The 18489-nt window shown below is 44.3% G+C and overlaps 1 protein-coding gene across 2 annotated transcripts in view; it reads right to left on the bottom strand.

Annotated features, from left to right (window-relative positions):
- The window catches only part of si:ch211-114c17.1 (pre-mRNA-processing factor 39), a 39382-nt gene that overhangs the window by 7095 nt on the left and 13798 nt on the right, over positions 1-18489 (bottom strand). The window contains exons 4-11 of one of the 2 annotated variants that reach the window (XM_034181870.1): positions 17867-17985; positions 12919-13086; positions 8694-8874; positions 8409-8513; positions 7122-7239; positions 6865-7019; positions 6593-6719; positions 5379-5650 (exon numbers count right to left, since the gene is read on the bottom strand). In XM_034181870.1, coding sequence (XP_034037761.1) covers positions 5379-5650; positions 6593-6719; positions 6865-7019; positions 7122-7239; positions 8409-8513; positions 8694-8874; positions 12919-13086; positions 17867-17985 — 1245 coding nt within the window. The remainder of the gene's footprint in view (positions 1-5378; positions 5651-6592; positions 6720-6864; positions 7020-7121; positions 7240-8408; positions 8514-8693; positions 8875-12918; positions 13087-17866; positions 17986-18489) is intronic. The other variant, XM_034181871.1, reaches the window with a different exon arrangement.

Below are 18489 nucleotides of genomic sequence, written 5' to 3'. Positions count from 1 at the left end.
CAAACAGGATTGGTGACAAGGTGCAGCCCTGGTGAAGGCCAACTTCCACCGGAAATGAGTCCAACTTACTGCCAAGCATCCGAACATAGCTCTCGCTTTGCGAGTACAGAGACTGGATGGCCCTGAGAAGGGACCCCCTCACTCCATCCCCCTGCAGCACCTCCCACAGTATCCCTTCAGGCCTGTCCTCCAGGAACCATCACCTTATTGTGGAGAGGTTTGTGTGCACCTATGAACCTGAGAGCGGTGTTGTCTGGAGCCTTTGTGCTCCTGGTAGGGTCTCCCATGGCAAATTGGTCTCAGGTGAGAGGTCAGACTAAGAATGGTTCACAAGACACCATGATAGAATCAGGTAGAGGAAACGTGACCCAGCCTGGAGGAAGCCCAGGGCCCTCATCTGGAGCCTGGCCTGGATGTAGGGCTCGTCAGTGAGTGCCTGGTGGCTGGGCTTGCCACGGAGCCCAGTCGGGCACAGCCCAAAAAAGCAATGTGGACTTTCCATCTCCACCCCGTGGGCTCACCACCTGCAGGGGGAACCGCTGGTATCGGGTGCGCTGTCCTTTGGGTGGCAGTGAAAGTCGAGGGCCTCGGCCGACCAGACCCCGGCGGCAGGGGCTAGCTCTGGGGGTGTAGAACGTCACCTCGCTGTGGGGGAAGGAGCCAGAGCTTGTGCGGGAGGTGGAGCGATACCAGTTAGATCTGGTGGGTCTCGCCTCCACGCACAGCCTCGGCTCTGGAACCACTCTCCTTGATAGGGGTTGGACCAGGAAGCACATACGTGTTTCAAATTAATGTGGTAATCTGAGCAGAATGGAAACTAAGGGGAAAATAGTAAATGCAAGGGAGGAATTTTGTTGAATATAATGTACAATGACAGACATTCTTCTAAAGTCTGTTTTCTGACTGCGATATTAATTGTTGCTCATCAACAGCATCTTCTAGATCTTGTCTAACCATAATTTCTATCACAAATTTATCCATTAATTTTCTGCCACTTATCTGTGACTGGGTCACAGTGGCAATGGACCAAGCACTTCATCCCACACTTCCCTATCCTCGGCCAAGTCCTCTATAACTTTTCTGATTGAATTAAAGCTAGTATTAAGGACTTGTCACACCCTGACGATTTAGCCTGCGTATGCCAACTTTTTGAAAAATAAGCTGAATACGCTGGTGGTCTAAGTAGTTATGAGAAAGTTTTGTGTAAGTTAAGAGCATGTTGACGCACGCTGGTATATGTCATAGTACGGTGAGTTCATCGAAAAACTTTGGCCATGCACATTTTCAACGCATGCCAGCGTATGTCTCATATGCGGTCCATAAATTGTAGGTAAGTTATGTGACTGTTGACAAGTTTCTTGTAAGTTACTCATAAGTTGAAATATGTCCATTAATCTTGCTTAAAAGATGGTTAGGTTAGCTGGTAAGCTTTCAATCTGTGTGTTTTTTGTGATGCTGTTTAGATATTTATGGAGTATGTTCACGTCTGACTTGGTTTTTCTAATCGTTTTTAGCTTTCTGGTTTGTAACGAATGTGATACGTGATCCAGACCGATTGTCATGGTAACAGTCTGATATGGGAAAATATCAGACCGGAAATCAGCCAATCAGAGCACACGCAGCCATATAATAAAAAGTCTTAATCTTACCTGTTCATTTCAGTCTGATTCATCACCACAGCCTGACGAAAACGTATCCACACAAAGAGTCCTGATTTTGGAAAATATTGTCTTAAAATACTTTAGTTCCTTGTCGTGGCTGAAGAAACGTCGTGTTTTAAAAGAAGTCCATCTGTGTTTGTCTGCTCCCAGTGCATTTCTCAGCCTGAACCAGAGAATGCCAACGCATTATGGCACAACAAGAAAACTGACATTTTAAAAGTTGAAAGAGTCACAGTGCCTCATTCATTCACGTCAGCATATTAGTCGATTCTTCAGCATTCTATATGCAAAGAAAATAAATCCTACGATCCACCAAGACAAAAATAAAATGATATGAAATTATTCTGTTTGGCTTCCATGGGGATAGAAGAGGTCGCATGACAGTGTACATGCAATTGATGACGTGCTTGTCAACATCTAAGTACGCCACCTGCCAAACCAAAGAATTCTGCCAGCGGTAGAAATGCAAGCCAAGCCAGACTGAACTGTTCCGGCCTGTACTGCTCAGTGGAAAGGGCTGTCAGCATATGCTGGCTAAACGGTCATGGTGTGACAGGCCTAATAAATTTCCAGTTTATTTTAGATCATATTTAAATGTTTTACGTTCAAACTGTCCAGAAATGTTTAACATTTCATTCCCCACCGGTCACAGCAGTTACAACTGAAAGCACAAATAAACAGGGCCACACCTACACACAACCCTGCAGAAAGAACTGTGTGTAAATACACCTGAACATTTCATGTGCTGTCAACGTCTGTACACATTTGTAGCTCAGCTCTGTCCTTGTTCAAACAGATGCACAGAGCTCAACATGGATGATCAGCAAAGAGAGAAAGTGATGAGCCATTCTTGGCAGCACGGTGGCTTCGTGGCTAGCACTGATGCCGCACAACAACAAAGCCATGGGTTCACTTCCCACCTGGTCCTTTATGTGTGGAGTTTGCATGTTGTCCCCAAGGGTTTCCTCCGGGCACTCCAGATTCCTCCCACAATCAAAAATATGCTTATTGAGGGTCTTCTCCTTTCTCTGCTCCCGACCAAAACAGCGTCTCTACATCTGGACTGTGGCTGCCCAGTGCTCCTAGTGGTTGGATTGTGTCTAACGGTAATTAGAATGGGTTAAATGCAGAGGATAAAATTTATTGTATGTATGTACAGTGACAATAAAGGCTCCCTTTTTTGAACACCTCTCAGAAAGGAATGGCTCAGGTACCCTTCAAAGAGCCGTTATTTTTAACTTTAAGTACAGCACAGACGCATTTCACAAAAACTGACACAGGAATCTCCTCAGCCCTCGTCACATCACATGGGGAATGACTGCATGACGTGGCGAGCAAGGTTTGTCTGAATTGACACAATCTTGAATATTTAGGATAAAAAAGAATAGAAAAGGTCTGGCAAAACACAACCAAAAAAACAAGGCAAACTAAAAACTATGATTTCTGTCCTTTTTTGATGAACATGAAAACCCTTTTGTGCCCTGTGCTGCGCTCTGTGTCCTCCCTGTGGGCAGCACTGACAAAGAGTCTCTGTGCTTCCACTGACAGAAGAGTAATTATTTATCAGTTTACTTAAAAACAGATTAGGATAGGTTTTCTCATTAATGGACCAAGGCCCAAAGTCACATAGGGGACTCACATTAATGTTCACCAAAATTATTTGCAGAACATACAGGAACACACACACGTAACACATAACACAGAATAATTAAATACTATCACAAGCAATGACCACCTTATCACACAGATTGTATTAAGCAGAGAGACAGTTCAGACAGATTGAGTGAGGCACAGCGGAGCCTACAGACAACAAAGCAGCATAGAGTGAACTAAAATGTACTGCTGACAAGTATTTTTTTTATTTAATGCAGTTTATCCTGAAGTTGGTAGGATGTATTGAATATTGTTTTGAATTTCCACTTGTGTATATTAGCATTTTTTCTTTTGATTCGATGTGTAGCTACTCAACGTCCCATGTGGCTAATTGAAACTGCCACCAATTAGCCACTGGCACTAATGCCTTGTCGTTGCCCTATGGACTATACCCGTGGCAGAAACTGTCTGCCACTGTGGTTAATTGAAATTGCCACCAATTAACCACAGTGGCAGACGGTTTCTGAACCACAGAGAGAACCCTGTGGATATGTATGTGTAACCTACCATCCTGGTTCTCAAGACCACGCACCGAAGTGGCAACACACACACACACACACACACACACACACACACACACACACACACACACACACACACACACACACACACACACACACACACACACACACACACACACACACACACACACACACACACACACACACACACACACACACACACACACACACAATCCCTGGTTCTCAAGACCAGGCACCTAAGAAGCTCTACTGTCTTTCTTTTTTTTTTTTTAATATTTAGGTGTACCTTAGTATACACTAGTAGAGTTCCACCTTAGATCTGCAGTGTATAATAGAAGATATACCTTACTGAATTTTCATGAATGTCTTGTCATTACCCTATGGACTAAAGTGGAGCCTAAGGGCCCTGTCCCACTGGGGAGAGGATTAATTGTGCATGAATTGAGTATACAAATTGTGGGCGTTCATTGTCGTCCGCAACAAAAATAACCAAAAATGACAAATGTCCCAGTATGAATTACGGATATATTAATAATATATAGCGAATATATGATGAACAATCACGGTTATATAACGCATGTAGTGAGGAAACTGATCCGACATATTGAGATTATCACGGCAGTATTACAGGTGTATTATGAATGCATCGCGCACGTGTTGCGCGTGCACGGCATCTGTATTGCGGTCATAAAATAAGGCCCGTCGGCATCAGTCTTCACACTAACAATACAGCCTCTAGAGCATTTGCTGGACTTGGACAAGTTGATCACAGAGTGTTGTCATGCAAGGGTTAACTGTTCATGAGTTTGGGGACTGGGAGGGGGGAAGCTGCTCGGGATGTGAGACGGTGTTTTTTTTGGGGAGTGTCACAGAAAACAGACATCAGCGTGAGTTGTGGCAGCAACTCTTCCTTTTGTTGGTGTTAAATAAAAGTCCTGGATTGCAGCAGTCATTACGTATTTGTGGATTTACACAGCCGGACCGGCACTGACTGGCAGGTATGTCGCTTTCTGCCACATATAATACTTTGGGTTTACGTGACGTGTTTGTTATGCATTCACAGATTGTCCGCAAATCAGCTGCAAAACAGATGTAATAAAACCGTTTTATTCATGGCCAATTTGTATACATTCGCTACAACATATTTTAGTTTGTGATGTGGACATGATGTGCATGATATACATCTGTTTTACACACTGTCCCGGTCCGCTGCCAAGCTGCAAATCCCCGTCAGCTGCAGATATCAGCGGTTAACGGCAGATATACAGTGCATAGAGTGAGTATGTATTGTGTATGAATTGAGTATATATGGAGTATGTAAGGCGGATGTCATCCGCATTCAGATTTTTGAACAGCTCAAAAATCCTGGTTGCGGACATGCGTGCCTCTGCGGATGATGGCGGGCGTGTTCGGATGACGGCCGACTCATACAGGCATGTTACACGGATATTGCGGATGTCTGACAAATATGGGCCAATTTTGTGCGCAATCCATACGCAAATCCTCCTAAATGCCAGTGGGACAGGGCCCTTAGATCAACTGTGAGCTCTTAAGGCCTTTGTGTGTTAGGTGGGGGTCTCACCGGACTAATTTCCAGAGCCTCCTCTAAAACTCTGCGGGCTCTGGTGGTGTTCCTGCCAAGCTTCAGCAATAGTCGAGCCAGCTTGATGGAGTAGAAAGCATGTAACATAGGCTTCTCCTTGGACTCTGTCACCACCTCCCAGAGCAAAGCTTCTGCTTGGTCAAGTTGGCCTGCCCGCCTCTCTAATGCAACCCTGCGAAGGCGGACCACTGCCAACCCTGGTAGACTTTTCTCCAAGGTCTCCAACACACGGCGTGCCTCCGTGAGGTGTCCTTATGAAGACATGAGTGCTTCCGTAAGTGTGGAGGCAACAGAACTCTTAATAATTTATTAGTTTCTCTGAATATAATACCCCAGATACCATAGCATGACAAGGATGAGAGTACTTACGCACTCTGCATAGTACAAGGCATGACTGAAAAGTTTTGAGCCTGACCATAAAACATGGAGCATGGTTCTCCATCTTTTGCATTCTGAGAAACAAACATTTCTCAATAATGTGTGACTTTTTGACTCACTGGGTGCAATGTTGAAAAATGTTTTCTCAGAATGCAAAAGATGGAGAACCATGCTCCATGTTTTCTCAAAAATGGAGAACCACAACCTTACTTTTTCTGAGTCAGGCTAAAAACATCTTAATCACCTTTCGTACACCATCACAGGTCACTTCTACAGCAAAGGTCAGTACATATTTACAGCTGGGTCCAAGGACACGGACAGGTAGTGCGATGCACAGACCTGGAATAAAACCTGTCTATGTACTGGTATAGGCGATAGGATTTGATTCCAGTGATAAGACTGCAATTCAATATATTTGTGCTTCATGCTGCCTGTCCGTGTTCTTTGACAAAACACTGCATCATCCTGGTCCATCTACCAATAAATAGGTATTGGCATTCAGAGGGAAAGTAACCTGCAATGGACCAGCATACCACCTAGTGGGAGTTGTGGACTATAAGTCACTTCAGGCTACAGTATCCGGGTATAAGCAATGGGCATCAGGCCCTGTAAAGGACTTACTTCTTCCACTTAATTCTGACTGTACACACACATGGTAGGTCAAGTCAACGACAATGTTATGACACATATAACAATATAACATATTCTAAAACTAAAGAAAGAGACACCAATAAATGCGTGGGTCAGGTATTTCTGCATTAAGTTCCAAAGTGTAAAGTAGATGTGTTTGTCTGGGTGACCATGTTCTGTCGTACCGTGCCTCTCCTCAAAGGTAGCCCACTGCATGTGGATGTTGGGTTTGTTTGTCAAGTGGATCTCGCAGGCTCGTTTATAGACAGCCTGAGCCTCATCCACGCTCTGTGGCTCCAGGTACTGAATGTACTGAGCAAAACACATTAAAGTTAGAAACAGTGCGCACATGCTGTATGCACACACACACACACACACACACACACACACACACACACACACACACACACACACACACACACACACACACACACACACACACACACACAATCCTTACCCTGGTCCAGAATTCCTCATACAAAGCACAAGCAATGAGGCAGCGTTCAAACAGGATGCGAACCCTGTGGTCGTCATGGACAACCACACCGGCCTCTGATCCTTCCTCACCTTGAGTTGTGACCTCTGACCCCTCTGTGTCTTCCTGATTTGGATCTAGGAGGAGATAACACTGTTATAACTGCAAATACTTTGTGATCTGACACACACTCACAGTACCATGAATAGAGGTGACTGATAACATCAAACCACTATCACCTTGGTTCGGGTCTTTGGTGTTTGTGGTGAGCTGAGCAATTTCCCAGTCCAGGTAGGAGTGCCACGCTCGCAGCTGGAGGCGATCCAGTGGTTTCACATGGAAGTATGGTCGCTTGATCTTTAGAATGGTGAGAAAGAGCCACAGAGAAAATGAGAGGACAGTGTGACTCTGAAGGACTGTGGCAGTTTAAAAGCCCAACTTCTACTCCAGGCAATTCAATTAAAAAAAATAAATAAATAAACATTTACATAAAAGTAAGTTCATGCTGTGTCTCCCTTTTTCCTCAGGGTTGCCACAGCAGATCCAACATGGATCTCCATGTTGATCTGGCACACTCTTTACACTGTATGCCATTCCTGACACAAGTCTACATTACATGGCGAATGGGTACGGGTGGTTATTAAACCAGGAAGTTTCTGATTTCAAAGCAAGTACACTTGTCCCTAGGATGAATAAAAAGTCTGCAGGCCACAGAGCCTTCTCTTATCGTGCCTGTTTTGTGGAATGCTCTCCCTACAGAGATAAAAAAAAGTCAGATTCGGTATAGACATTCAAGTCGAGACTTAAGACGCATCTACTCTCCCTCTCGTATGGCTACCATACTGCCATAGTATAGTATTATGTTTCTTATTCCTTTAAATCATCTTATTATCAGTGGAACAGGTCTTGGCCTCACTTCATCTAAATTCTGGGTCTGTTAGTGAAGCTTGGGGCTAGCGGCCAGAGATAACCCTAGTGTTCTCTATGCTTCCCTGTCAATTTATTGGTGGTAAACTCATATCTTAGGTGTCGTTTTTCAAGCCGACTGATTCTGCTCTTTTTCTCTCTGTCCGAGGGACTGAGAGAAAAAGAGCAAATAAACAGGTGGGTTGTGAAACAGATTTGACACATGATTGGAACCATTTGCTTGCAGCAGTACCACAAATTTCCTCCACATACAGCTGGGCAGAATGATCTGGGAAGTTACACAGGTGCTTGGGGGACAACAGGACACTTTAGATAACTTTCAAAGTTTCGTAAAGCAGTGTATTCTCTACTTATATCTACAGGAAACTCGGGATTATGTGAATCAAAATGAGAGCAAGACCACCAGTTCTCAATCACATCACCAGTCTCACATTTTACAATAAATAAATAATAATAATGATAAAAAAAATAAAAACAAGAAGAACAAAAATAATAAAAAGAATGAACATAATGGTAGTAGGGAGACATGACAATGTAAGAGACACTACTGTCAGAGATAAAAGTGGACAAGAGAACAGTAAAAACAAATCTCGACTCACTGCATCTTCAAACTGCCATCTATTTCGCACTTCTCCCTCATTCTGCTGGTACACTTTATCCCTGTTGGCCAGCACTTGATCTCGAATCTTCTGCTTCAGTTCCTCCTAGAAACATACAGAATAACTACAGTATAACTAATTGTCTATTAAAACATCTCCAAGTTATTCCTCATGAAATAATTTATTATTAATTAATAATTTGAATATTTATTCATATTTCTGAAATCAGCCATTAGTATTTAAAAAACTGCAGGACTGCGCATTAGATGTTTGGATGTTAATTACCGAGTCTGTACCCTCAGGTGTGGCTGGCTCTTCCTCCCCCGGTGGCCTCTCCTGCGCCTCCTCCTGGGCTTGTTCAGCACGCTCTGCCTTCTGCGTCTGACGGCACAATGCCCTCAGTGTCTCGTACTCTGCTGTGGAAAGCACCTCTTTGGGTTCATTGCTGCTCAGATGGGTCTTGAACCTGGAAAATATTGAAGATGTGATTTGTGATTCCCAAACAGTTATTACTTTTTAGCAGTTCAAATTTTGTGGCTTTTTTTTTTTTTTTGTCCTGTCATGTTGTGCTCCTGTCAAGCTGTAAGTCAGTGACAGCATCAACTAATAACCAAACTGTGACATCACTATTATACAGTCCAAATGTGTGCAAGAACAGATTTTTAAAAGTACTACAAAGTCTTAGTCACATTAACTACAGGACACAGAGGCAAAGCTGCCATTCATTTTCAACCAGAGGGCATTTTACAGCAACAAGAGACAGGTTGTCATTATGCCGCTATCTAGGCATCCATCCATCCATCCATTTTCTTCCGCTTTATCCGGAGTCGGGTCACGGGGGCAGCAGCTCAAGCAAAGCCGCCCAGACCTCCCGATCCACACACACCTCCTCCAGCTCCTCCGGGGGAACCCCAAGGCGTTCCCAAGCCAGCCGAGAGATGTAGTCCCTCCAGCGTGTCCTGGGTCTTCCCCGGGGCCTCCTCCCAGTGGGACGTGCCCGGAACACCTCTCCAGCGAGGCGTCCAGGGGGCACCCGGAAAAGATGCCCGAGCCACCTCAACTGACTCCTTTCGATGTGGAGGAGCAGCGACTCGACTCTGAGCTCCTCCCGAGTGACCGAGCTCCTCACCCTATCTCTAAGGGAGCGCCCAGCCACCCTGCGGAGGAAACTCATCTCGGCCGCTTGTACTCGCGATCTCGTTCTTTCGGTCATGAGCCAAATCTCATGACCATAGGTGAGGATCGGAACGTAGATCGATCGGTAAATCGAGAGCTTTGCCCCCCTACTCAGCTCTCTCTTCACCACGACGGTCCGATACGGCGACCGCATCACTGCAGATGCTGCACCGATCCATCTATCGATCTCACGCTCCATCCGTCCCTCACTCGTGAACAAGACCCCGAGATACTTAAACTCCTCCACTTGAGGCAAGGACACTCCAGCGACCTGAAGAGGGCAAAGCACCTTTTTCCGGTCGAGAACCATGGCCTCGGATTTGGAGGTGCCGATTTTCATCCCAGACGTTTCACACTCGGCTGCAAACCGCCCCAGTGCACGCTGAAGGTCCTGATTTGACAAAGCCAACAGAACCACATCGTCCGCAAACAGCAGAGATGAGATTCTGTGGTTCCCAAACCAGACCCCCTCTACACCCTGGCTGCGCCTAGAAATTCTGTCCATAAAAATAATGAACAGAACCGGTGACAAAGGGCAGCCCTGGCGGAGGCCAACGTGCACTGGAAACAGGTTTGACTTACTACCGGCAATGCGAACCAAGCTCCTGCTGCGGTCGTACAGGGACCGGATAGCCCTTAGCAAAGGACCCCGGACCCCGTACTCCCGGAGCACTCCCCACAGGGTGCGCCGAGGGACATGGTCAAATGCCTTCTCCAGATCCACAAAACACATGTGGACTGGTTGGGCAAACTCCCATGAACCCTCGAGCACCCGATGGAGCGTGTAGAGCTGGTCCAGTGTGCCGCAACCAGGACGAAAACCACACTGCTCCTCCTGAATCCGAGGTTCAACCATCGGTCGAATTCTCCTCTCCAGTACTCTGGAACAGACCTTACCGGGGAGGCTGAGGAGTGTGATCCCCCTATAGCTGGAACACACCCTCCGGTCCCCCTTCTTAAACAGAGGGACCACCACCCCGGTCTGCCAATCCAGAGGCACTGTCCCTGATCGCCACGCAATGTTGCAGAGGTGTGTCAGCCAAGACAGTCCCACAACATCCAGAGACTTAAGGTACTCAGGATAGATTTCATCCACCCCAGGAGCCTTGCTACCAAGGAGCTTTCTAACCACCTCGGTGACTTCGGCCTGGGTAATAGATGAGTCCGCCTCCGAGCCCCCAGTCTCTGCTTCCTCTTCGGAAAACGTGACAATGGGATTGAGGAGATCCTCGAAGTACTCCTTCCACCACCCGACAACATCCCCAGTCAGGGTCAACAGCTCCCCACCCGCACCGTAAACAGTGCTGGTGGAGAGCTGCTTCCGCCTCCTGAGGCGTCGGACGGTTTGCCAGAATCTCTTCGAGGCCGACCGATAGTCCTCCTCCATAGCCTCCCCGAACTCCTCCCAGACCCGAGTTTTTGCCTCTGCGACCGCACAGGCTGCGGCACGCTTGGCCTGCCGGTACCTGTCAGCTGCCTCTGGGGTCCCACCTACCAACAAAGATAAGTAGGACTCCTTCAGCTTGATGGCATCCCTTACTTCCGGTGTCCACCACCGGGTTCGGGGATTGCCGCCGCGACAGGCACCAGAGACCTTGCGACCACAGCTACGAGCAGCCGCATCGACAATGGAGGTGGAGAACATGGTCCACTCGGACTCCATGTCTCCAACCTCCCCCGGGATCTGGGAGAAGCTCTCCCGGAGGTGGGAGTTGAAGACCTCGCTGACAGAGGGTTCCGCCAGTCGTTCCCAGCAGACCCCCACGATACGGTTGGGCCTGCCAGGTCTTACCGGCTTCCTACCCTCCCAGCGGATCCAACTCACCACCAGGTGGTGATCAGTCAACAGCTCTGCCCCTCTCTTCACTCGAGTGTCCGAGACACATGGCCGAAGGTCAGATGATACGACTACAAAGTCGATCATCGACCTCCGGCTCAGGGTGTCCTGGTGCCACGTGCACTTATGGAAACCCTTGTGCTCGAACATGGTGTTCGGGATGGACAAACTGTGACTAGCACAGAAGTCCAACAACTGAACAGGAGTCCCCAGTCGGAGCGCTATCTAGTACCCCTCCCAGGGACTCCAGGAAGGTCGGGTACTCTGCACTGCTGCTCGGCCCATAGGCCGAGACAACGGTGAGACACCTGTCCCCGACCCGAAGGCGTAGGGACGCGACCCTCTCGTTCACCGGAGTGAACTCCAACACTTGGCGACTGAGGTGGGGAGCAATAAGCAATGCGACCCCAGCTCTCCGCCTCTCCCTGTGGGCGACGCCAGAAAAATGAAGCGTCCAGCCCCTCTCCAGGAGTTGGGTACCAGAGCCCAAGCTGTGCGTGGAGGTGAGCCCGACTATCTCTAGTCGGTATGCCTCAACCTCCCGCACAACCTCAGGCTCCTTCCCCCCTAGCGAGGTGACATTCCACGTCCCAACAGCCAGGGGCTGTGAGCATGGACCGGGCCGCCGGGCCACCCGCCCTCGACCGCCACCCAATCCTCTCTGCACCCGACCCCCATGGCCCCCTCTGCAGGTGGTGAACCCACAGGAGGGGCTATCTAGGCAGGGTCAAAATATTTATTAATTGTTTGTTTATTTTATTAATATTTATAATTATTTATTAAACCTTTATGGCTTAAAATATTGAAAAACAGATGTGCTGTTCAAATAAAAAATAAAAAATCCCCCGTTATAGTTGTCATGAATGAGAAAACTAGCTATAGCGACGAAAACTGTTTTATGTATCAGGCTGTAAACACGTGTACTTCTGCTGAGAAGTTGAACATTTTAAGATGACCTTTTGCAGGAAGTGACTCACTTTTGGAGTCACCCTCAAGTGGCCATTCAAAGAACTGCAAGTTTTGGCACTTCCACGTTGACTTCATTTTGCCAGCACAGGAATGTCAGACAATTAGAAATAACTGATGTCCAAGCTGAGAAAGGATGTTCCAGGTTTCAAAAACTTAAAGTGTACCCGTACATCTTCTGTGTCGCCATGGAGAATGCAAGTTTAACACAAAATATCTGCTCGGTTAAACAGACCACAACCCGAATATTGATTTAAGTTGAGTTGATTTGATCTTATCCCAAACATTTCAATCTTCTACACTTGTATGTAAATAGAAATTGTAGCATGTTTGCTGTTGTTTCTACTTGTTTCTATAAAGTTTCTTATGAGTTGTCAGCATATACATTAATTTTTGGGGACACAGATTATTACTGTAAATCATTCCATTCAATCTGACCTTCAGCACATAACTGTCAACTTGTTGCATAAGTCCTAGTTCATACCTCCTCTTTTAGATTGGATGCTGTTGCACATCTATATGTGGTCTTACTTGTCATAGTGGGTGTTGTAGAGCTGGGTGGGGACCTTCATGACTCTGTCCAGTACGGCTGTAGCATTACTCATGTTCCCCTGCTCCTTTTCCCACTCAACATAAAGATCCCACAGCCGATCTGAGTGGAAGTCCAGACCTGCGGCTGCAACAGCGTCCTCAAACACACTGAGGGAAGATGTTGGATAACAATGGAACACGTTTTCTCTGAAGAAAAATTCATGTATTGTTTTTTTTTATTAAAAATAGATTCACACAAACTACTAATTTACAAAATCCTTCACGGAGTAGCGCCTCCCTACCTGGCTGAGCTAATTAAACCTTACGTGTTGGCCTGTGTTCTGTGTTCTCAAGATGCAGAATTACCATGTGTCCCTATTATGAAGACGTCAGCAGGCCACAGAGCGTTCTCTTAACATGCTCCTGTTCTGTGGAACAATCTGCCTGCTGAGGTAAGAGTCTGAATCTATGGAGTGTTTCAAGTCTACATTAGTCCTTTAATATCCTCACATTTTCCAACAGAATGTAGTAGATATCAATATGCTCTATCAAATGGTTGAGTTGATATTAAAAGGTCAAAGATTCAGCTGTTTTCCCTTGCACATGGCTATCATACATGCATAGTATCAAACCATTTTTTTGTCCTTTTAAATTGTCTTATTAACAATGGAGCAGGTCTCGGCCTCATTATATCTAAATTCTGGATGTGTTCGTGAAGCAAAGGACTAGCTGTTGGCGACCACCGTAGTAACTTGTGCTTCTCTGTTGGTTTATTGCTTTAGGTGCTGTTAGTTCCAACCAACTTAAAGCACCTTGACACTTGCACGAATCTGATCCCATCACTGCTGCACAATTCTTTGTGCCAATGTGTCCCGCTTGAAGCCACGCTATATAAAATAATCTTTTCGTAGCCAATGACGCAATCGCTCTCTGAACTTGGCTGATGAAACCATTCTTTCATCGCTCCCAGAATCACAGAGAAATTATCTACAGCTGCAGGTTGTCTCGTGCACGTCATGCATTGAAGAATGCACTTGGAATCCTGTCTCAAAGATTATTTAGAATATATATACTGTAATGGATTGGTAAAACAACTGCATTTTCATTCCTTCTTATGAGTTAGATCACGTATCTGTAAAGTTATGTTTATTATACAGTATTTGTAACATCTTGTCATAATCGTTCAGATGCGCTACAAGCAATGACACGCAGTGTTTTTGCATAGGTTGAGCAATGTCCACGACTAGTTCACAAAATTAATGCGTGCCAGAAGTTTTGAACATTTCTAAATGTTCTTTGCACATTGGCATGCAGCCACGCAGTTTACATAGCGTTTACTCACTGACAGGCAAGACTGCGCGCCAGTGCGGAGATTAAATTTGTGCAAGTATCAAGGTGCCTTAAGTCGGCTGCCACTAACAGCACCTAAAGCACTAGTTCCCAGCAGTTTTCTAACAGAGAAGCACCTGCTGGAGCACTGGATGAAGTTTTCATCTACCACTTGCCCATCACAACCTGCCGATAGGAAAATACTGACCTACAACATTTAATAATGACGAAAAATTGGGACTTAATAGAATCAAATCCGCTCTGGATTGAATGCTGCTGACTTTTTGTCTGCCCTTGTTCATTTGCACTTTGTTTCATGCACTCTTGTTACTGTTAGAATGGCCTAAGCAGTAGGTCACTCCTCTGAGTCTGGGCTGCTTGAGGTTGCTTCCTCAAAAAAAGGAGCTTTTCCTTACCACTGTCGCCTATGTGCTTTCTCAAGGGGTTTGTTAAGAATAGAGCTGGGCAGCAAGTAAAAATTTTAATTGCGATTAATGGCATGATTTCCACCATTAATCGCGATTAACCGCATTGTTATATGCAAAATCCAAAAATGAATTCAAAAGTATTAAATAGCACAATTTTATTTTAAATGTTCTGCCATAAAAACGAAAGTGATGTAACGTATGTTCTGCAAACACTTAACAACAGCATTTTGTTTATGCAGTTGCAGTTAACAACAGGATTTTTTCTCAGCGTAATGGGATAGAAAAATCACCTTAAAAAGCCGGGGGTTCGGGGATGCTTCGGTGGCTTTTGCATTATGGGCTTATAAAGGGCCTTCTTGGTTAGTCTACATAAATATACCAAAAATTTGAAGTCCGGATGAAAGAAGAGAACATTTCTGCATTTAAAAATGTGAGGAAAGTGTTTCCAAAAATGCCACCAATTTGAGGTTGAAGCTGCAGAAGAGACCTTCATCTGGTTAAATGTGTTGAGAGTTCAGCTCACCTGTCACTGTGGAATTGTTTTGTGTATCAGTTTTTTGTTACTGTTGAGTTTGTGTGCCAAATAAATTCATTCATTCATTATTATCTATTATTAGAAAAATAAATGTCCAAGGGTCATTATCATGTTAATCAAGAAATCATCTCACCTGAAACAACAACCACAACAGTTAAGTTATGATTTTAATTTACAGACAAACATCAAAGATTTCTAAAGAATCATCTTTTTTTTTTTTTTTTTTTTTTACTTAAAATTATTTTAATTACAAGTTATTTAATGTAAGAAAAAAAACAAGGATTTTCTTGAATAAACTGCTGGGTATAAATTAGCAGTTCTGATGTTCCTGACACACTTATACTATTCTGTGTTTTGGGCTGATGCCTTGTTTCTTGTGGCTTTAAAGTAAGGCTGTAACAAAGATTAATTTAAGAAGAAAAAAAAAACAACTATGGCTTTCCTTCACACAATCTGGTGCTTAGGCAATAGTGCTTGGTGCTTTAAAAAAATTTATGGTTCTAAAAAAAAAAAAACAACACAGAAGTCAATGATGTATGCACATTTTTGAGAGTTGTGCAACTGGTTTAGTGTGTAGGGTTCAAAGATCCATTTTACTTGAACATTCTGATTGATTCCTCTCTGCATTGTGCTGCATTTGTATTTGTATTTTTCTTCTCCCATTTGCTCGGGGTCAGCAGGGGGGGTCCATTATGGATCCACGTTGATTTGGGGAAAAAAAAAATAAAAATAAAAAATCATACAATCAACAAATCAAGGATATATTTTGTGATTCCCTCACAACATTACAGGCAGTAATTTAGAGGTAAATTTATAAATCAAAGTACTGAGAAGAAAAATGAAAAAAATCTATTTGTAGTCATCGCAGCAAAGAGTGAAATCAGTCAACTAGCAAATAATGAAAATGTGTTTCAGTTCACCTTTTAAAGTACAGTGGGCCAAAAAAGTATTTAGTCAGTCCCTGATTGTGCAAATTCTCCTACTTAGAAAGATGAGAGAGGTCTGTAATCTTCATCATAGGTACGTTTCAACTATGAGAGACAAAACGAGAAAAAAAAAAATCCAGGAAATCACACTGTAGGATTTTTAAAGAATTTATTTGTAAATTATGGTGGAAAATAAGTATTTGGTCAATAACAAGATTTCAACTCAATACTTTGTAACATAATCTTTGTTGGCAATGACAGAGGTCAAATGTTTCCTGTAAGTCTTTACCAGGTTTGCACACACTGTAGCTAGTATTTTGGCCCATTCCTCCATGCAGATCTCCTGTAGAGCAGTGATGTTTTGGGGCTGTCACTGGGCAACACGGACTTTCAACTCCCTCAACAAATTCTTGTTGAGGTCTGAGGCTGGCTTGGCCACTCCAGGACCTTGAAATGCTTTTTACGGAGCCACTCCTTTGTTGCCCAAGCGTTGTGTTTGGGATCATTGTCATGCTGGAAGACCCACCCAGGTTGACTCTTCAATGCTCTCACTGAAGGAAGGAGGTTTTGGCTTAAAATCTCATGATACATGGCCCTGTTCATTCTTCCCTGAACACGGATCAGTCGTCCTGTACCCTTTGCAGAAAAACAGCCTGAAACAAGCATGATGTTTCCACCCTCATGCTTCACAGTGGATTAGTGTTCTTGGAATGCAACTCAGCATTCTTCTTCCTCTAAACATGACGAGTTGAGTTTTTACCAAAAAGTTCTATTTTGGTTTCATCTGACCACATGATATTCTCCCAATCCTCTTCTGGATCATCCATATGCTCTATGGCAAACTTGCGAGAGGCCTGGACATGTACTGGCTTAAGCAGGGGGACACGCCTGGTACTGCAGGATTTGAGTCCCTCTCTGTGTAGTGTGTAGCCTTTGTTACTTTGGTCCCAGCTCTCTGCAGGTCATTCATCAGGTCCCTCCGTGTAGTTCTGGGATTTTTTTCACCGTTCTCATGATCATTTTGACCCCACGGGATGAGATCTTACGTGGAGCCCCAGATCGAGGGAGATTATCAATGCTCTTGTATGGCTTCCATTTTCTTACAATTGCTCCAACAGTTGATTTATTCACACCAACCTGCTTGACTATTGTCGATTCACTCTTCCCAGCCTGGTGCACATCTACAATTTTCTTCCCGGTGTCCTTCGACAGCTTTTTGCTCATGGCCATGGTTGAGTTTGGAGTCTGACTGTTTCAGGCTGTGGATAGGTGTCTTTTATACAGATAACGAGTTCCAACAGGTGCCATTAATACAGGTAACAGGTGGAGGACAGAAAAGCATCTTAAAGAAGTTGTTACAGGTCTGTGAGAGCCAGAAATCTTGCTTGTTTGTGGGTGACCAAATACTTATTTTCCACCATAATTTACAAATAAATTCTTTAAAAATTCTACAATGTGATTTCCTCGATTTTTTTCCTCATTATGTCTCTCATAGTTGAAGTGTACCTTTGATGAAAATTACAGACCTCTCTCATCTTTCTAAGTAGGAGAACTTGCACAATCAGGCACTGACTAAATACTTTTTTGCCCCACTGTAAAAGTACAAAATTTTTAAATCAATTTTTAAAAAATCTTAAATTGATCAGTTTTATTTAGAAAAAATAAATAAAGGGTTTTTATTATTGGGGGAGCGGGGTTGCAAATCAATAAAACACAGCAACCTTCTCTACCTGCGGATCCGTACGGGCGATTCAGGCAGGTTCATGTCCAGTGTTCCCAGCAGCAGATTGATGTAGTGGATCCACAGATCAACGCTGAGCGGGATTGCCTGAAGACCCCAAACGCACACCTACAACAACACACCACATCCAAGAAACAAGCTGATGAAAGCAACCAATAAAATACTTCCTTAGTATGCCTAAAATTTAAAAACACTTCTGAAGCCCATGTCAGAAACAATGAATAATTATTGTCTAGAGTACAAGTCACAGGATTTTTACTAGTTTGGGAGGTCCTGTGATGTACACTCTTGTGTGACCTATATACAGAAAAATCACATTCGTTATAATATAAACTATAGTTATCAGGTTTTCCCACGAATCAACACACTGAACAAACTAAACTCCAATATTAATGAACAAAAATTGTTCATGTCTCCACCTGTGCCCATCTGACGATTCTTTTTGTCAAAACTGCATCAAATAACATGTTGTCCAAAGCACGTGGATGAAATAAACACCACTGCTACTGAGTTCATGTCGATAGTTAAATTGCCCCCAGTGAAAAGTAAAAATTAAGTTCCGCATGCTGAAAAATAAATAAAATAACAACTTATACTCAGGTGTGACTTGTG

The sequence above is a fragment of the Thalassophryne amazonica genome, chromosome 11, assembly GCF_902500255.1.
Source record: "Thalassophryne amazonica chromosome 11, fThaAma1.1, whole genome shotgun sequence".
NCBI lineage: Eukaryota > Metazoa > Chordata > Actinopteri > Batrachoidiformes > Batrachoididae > Thalassophryne > Thalassophryne amazonica.
Note: the sequence above shows the minus strand (reverse complement) of the source record. Positions and strands in the feature narration are given on the sequence as shown.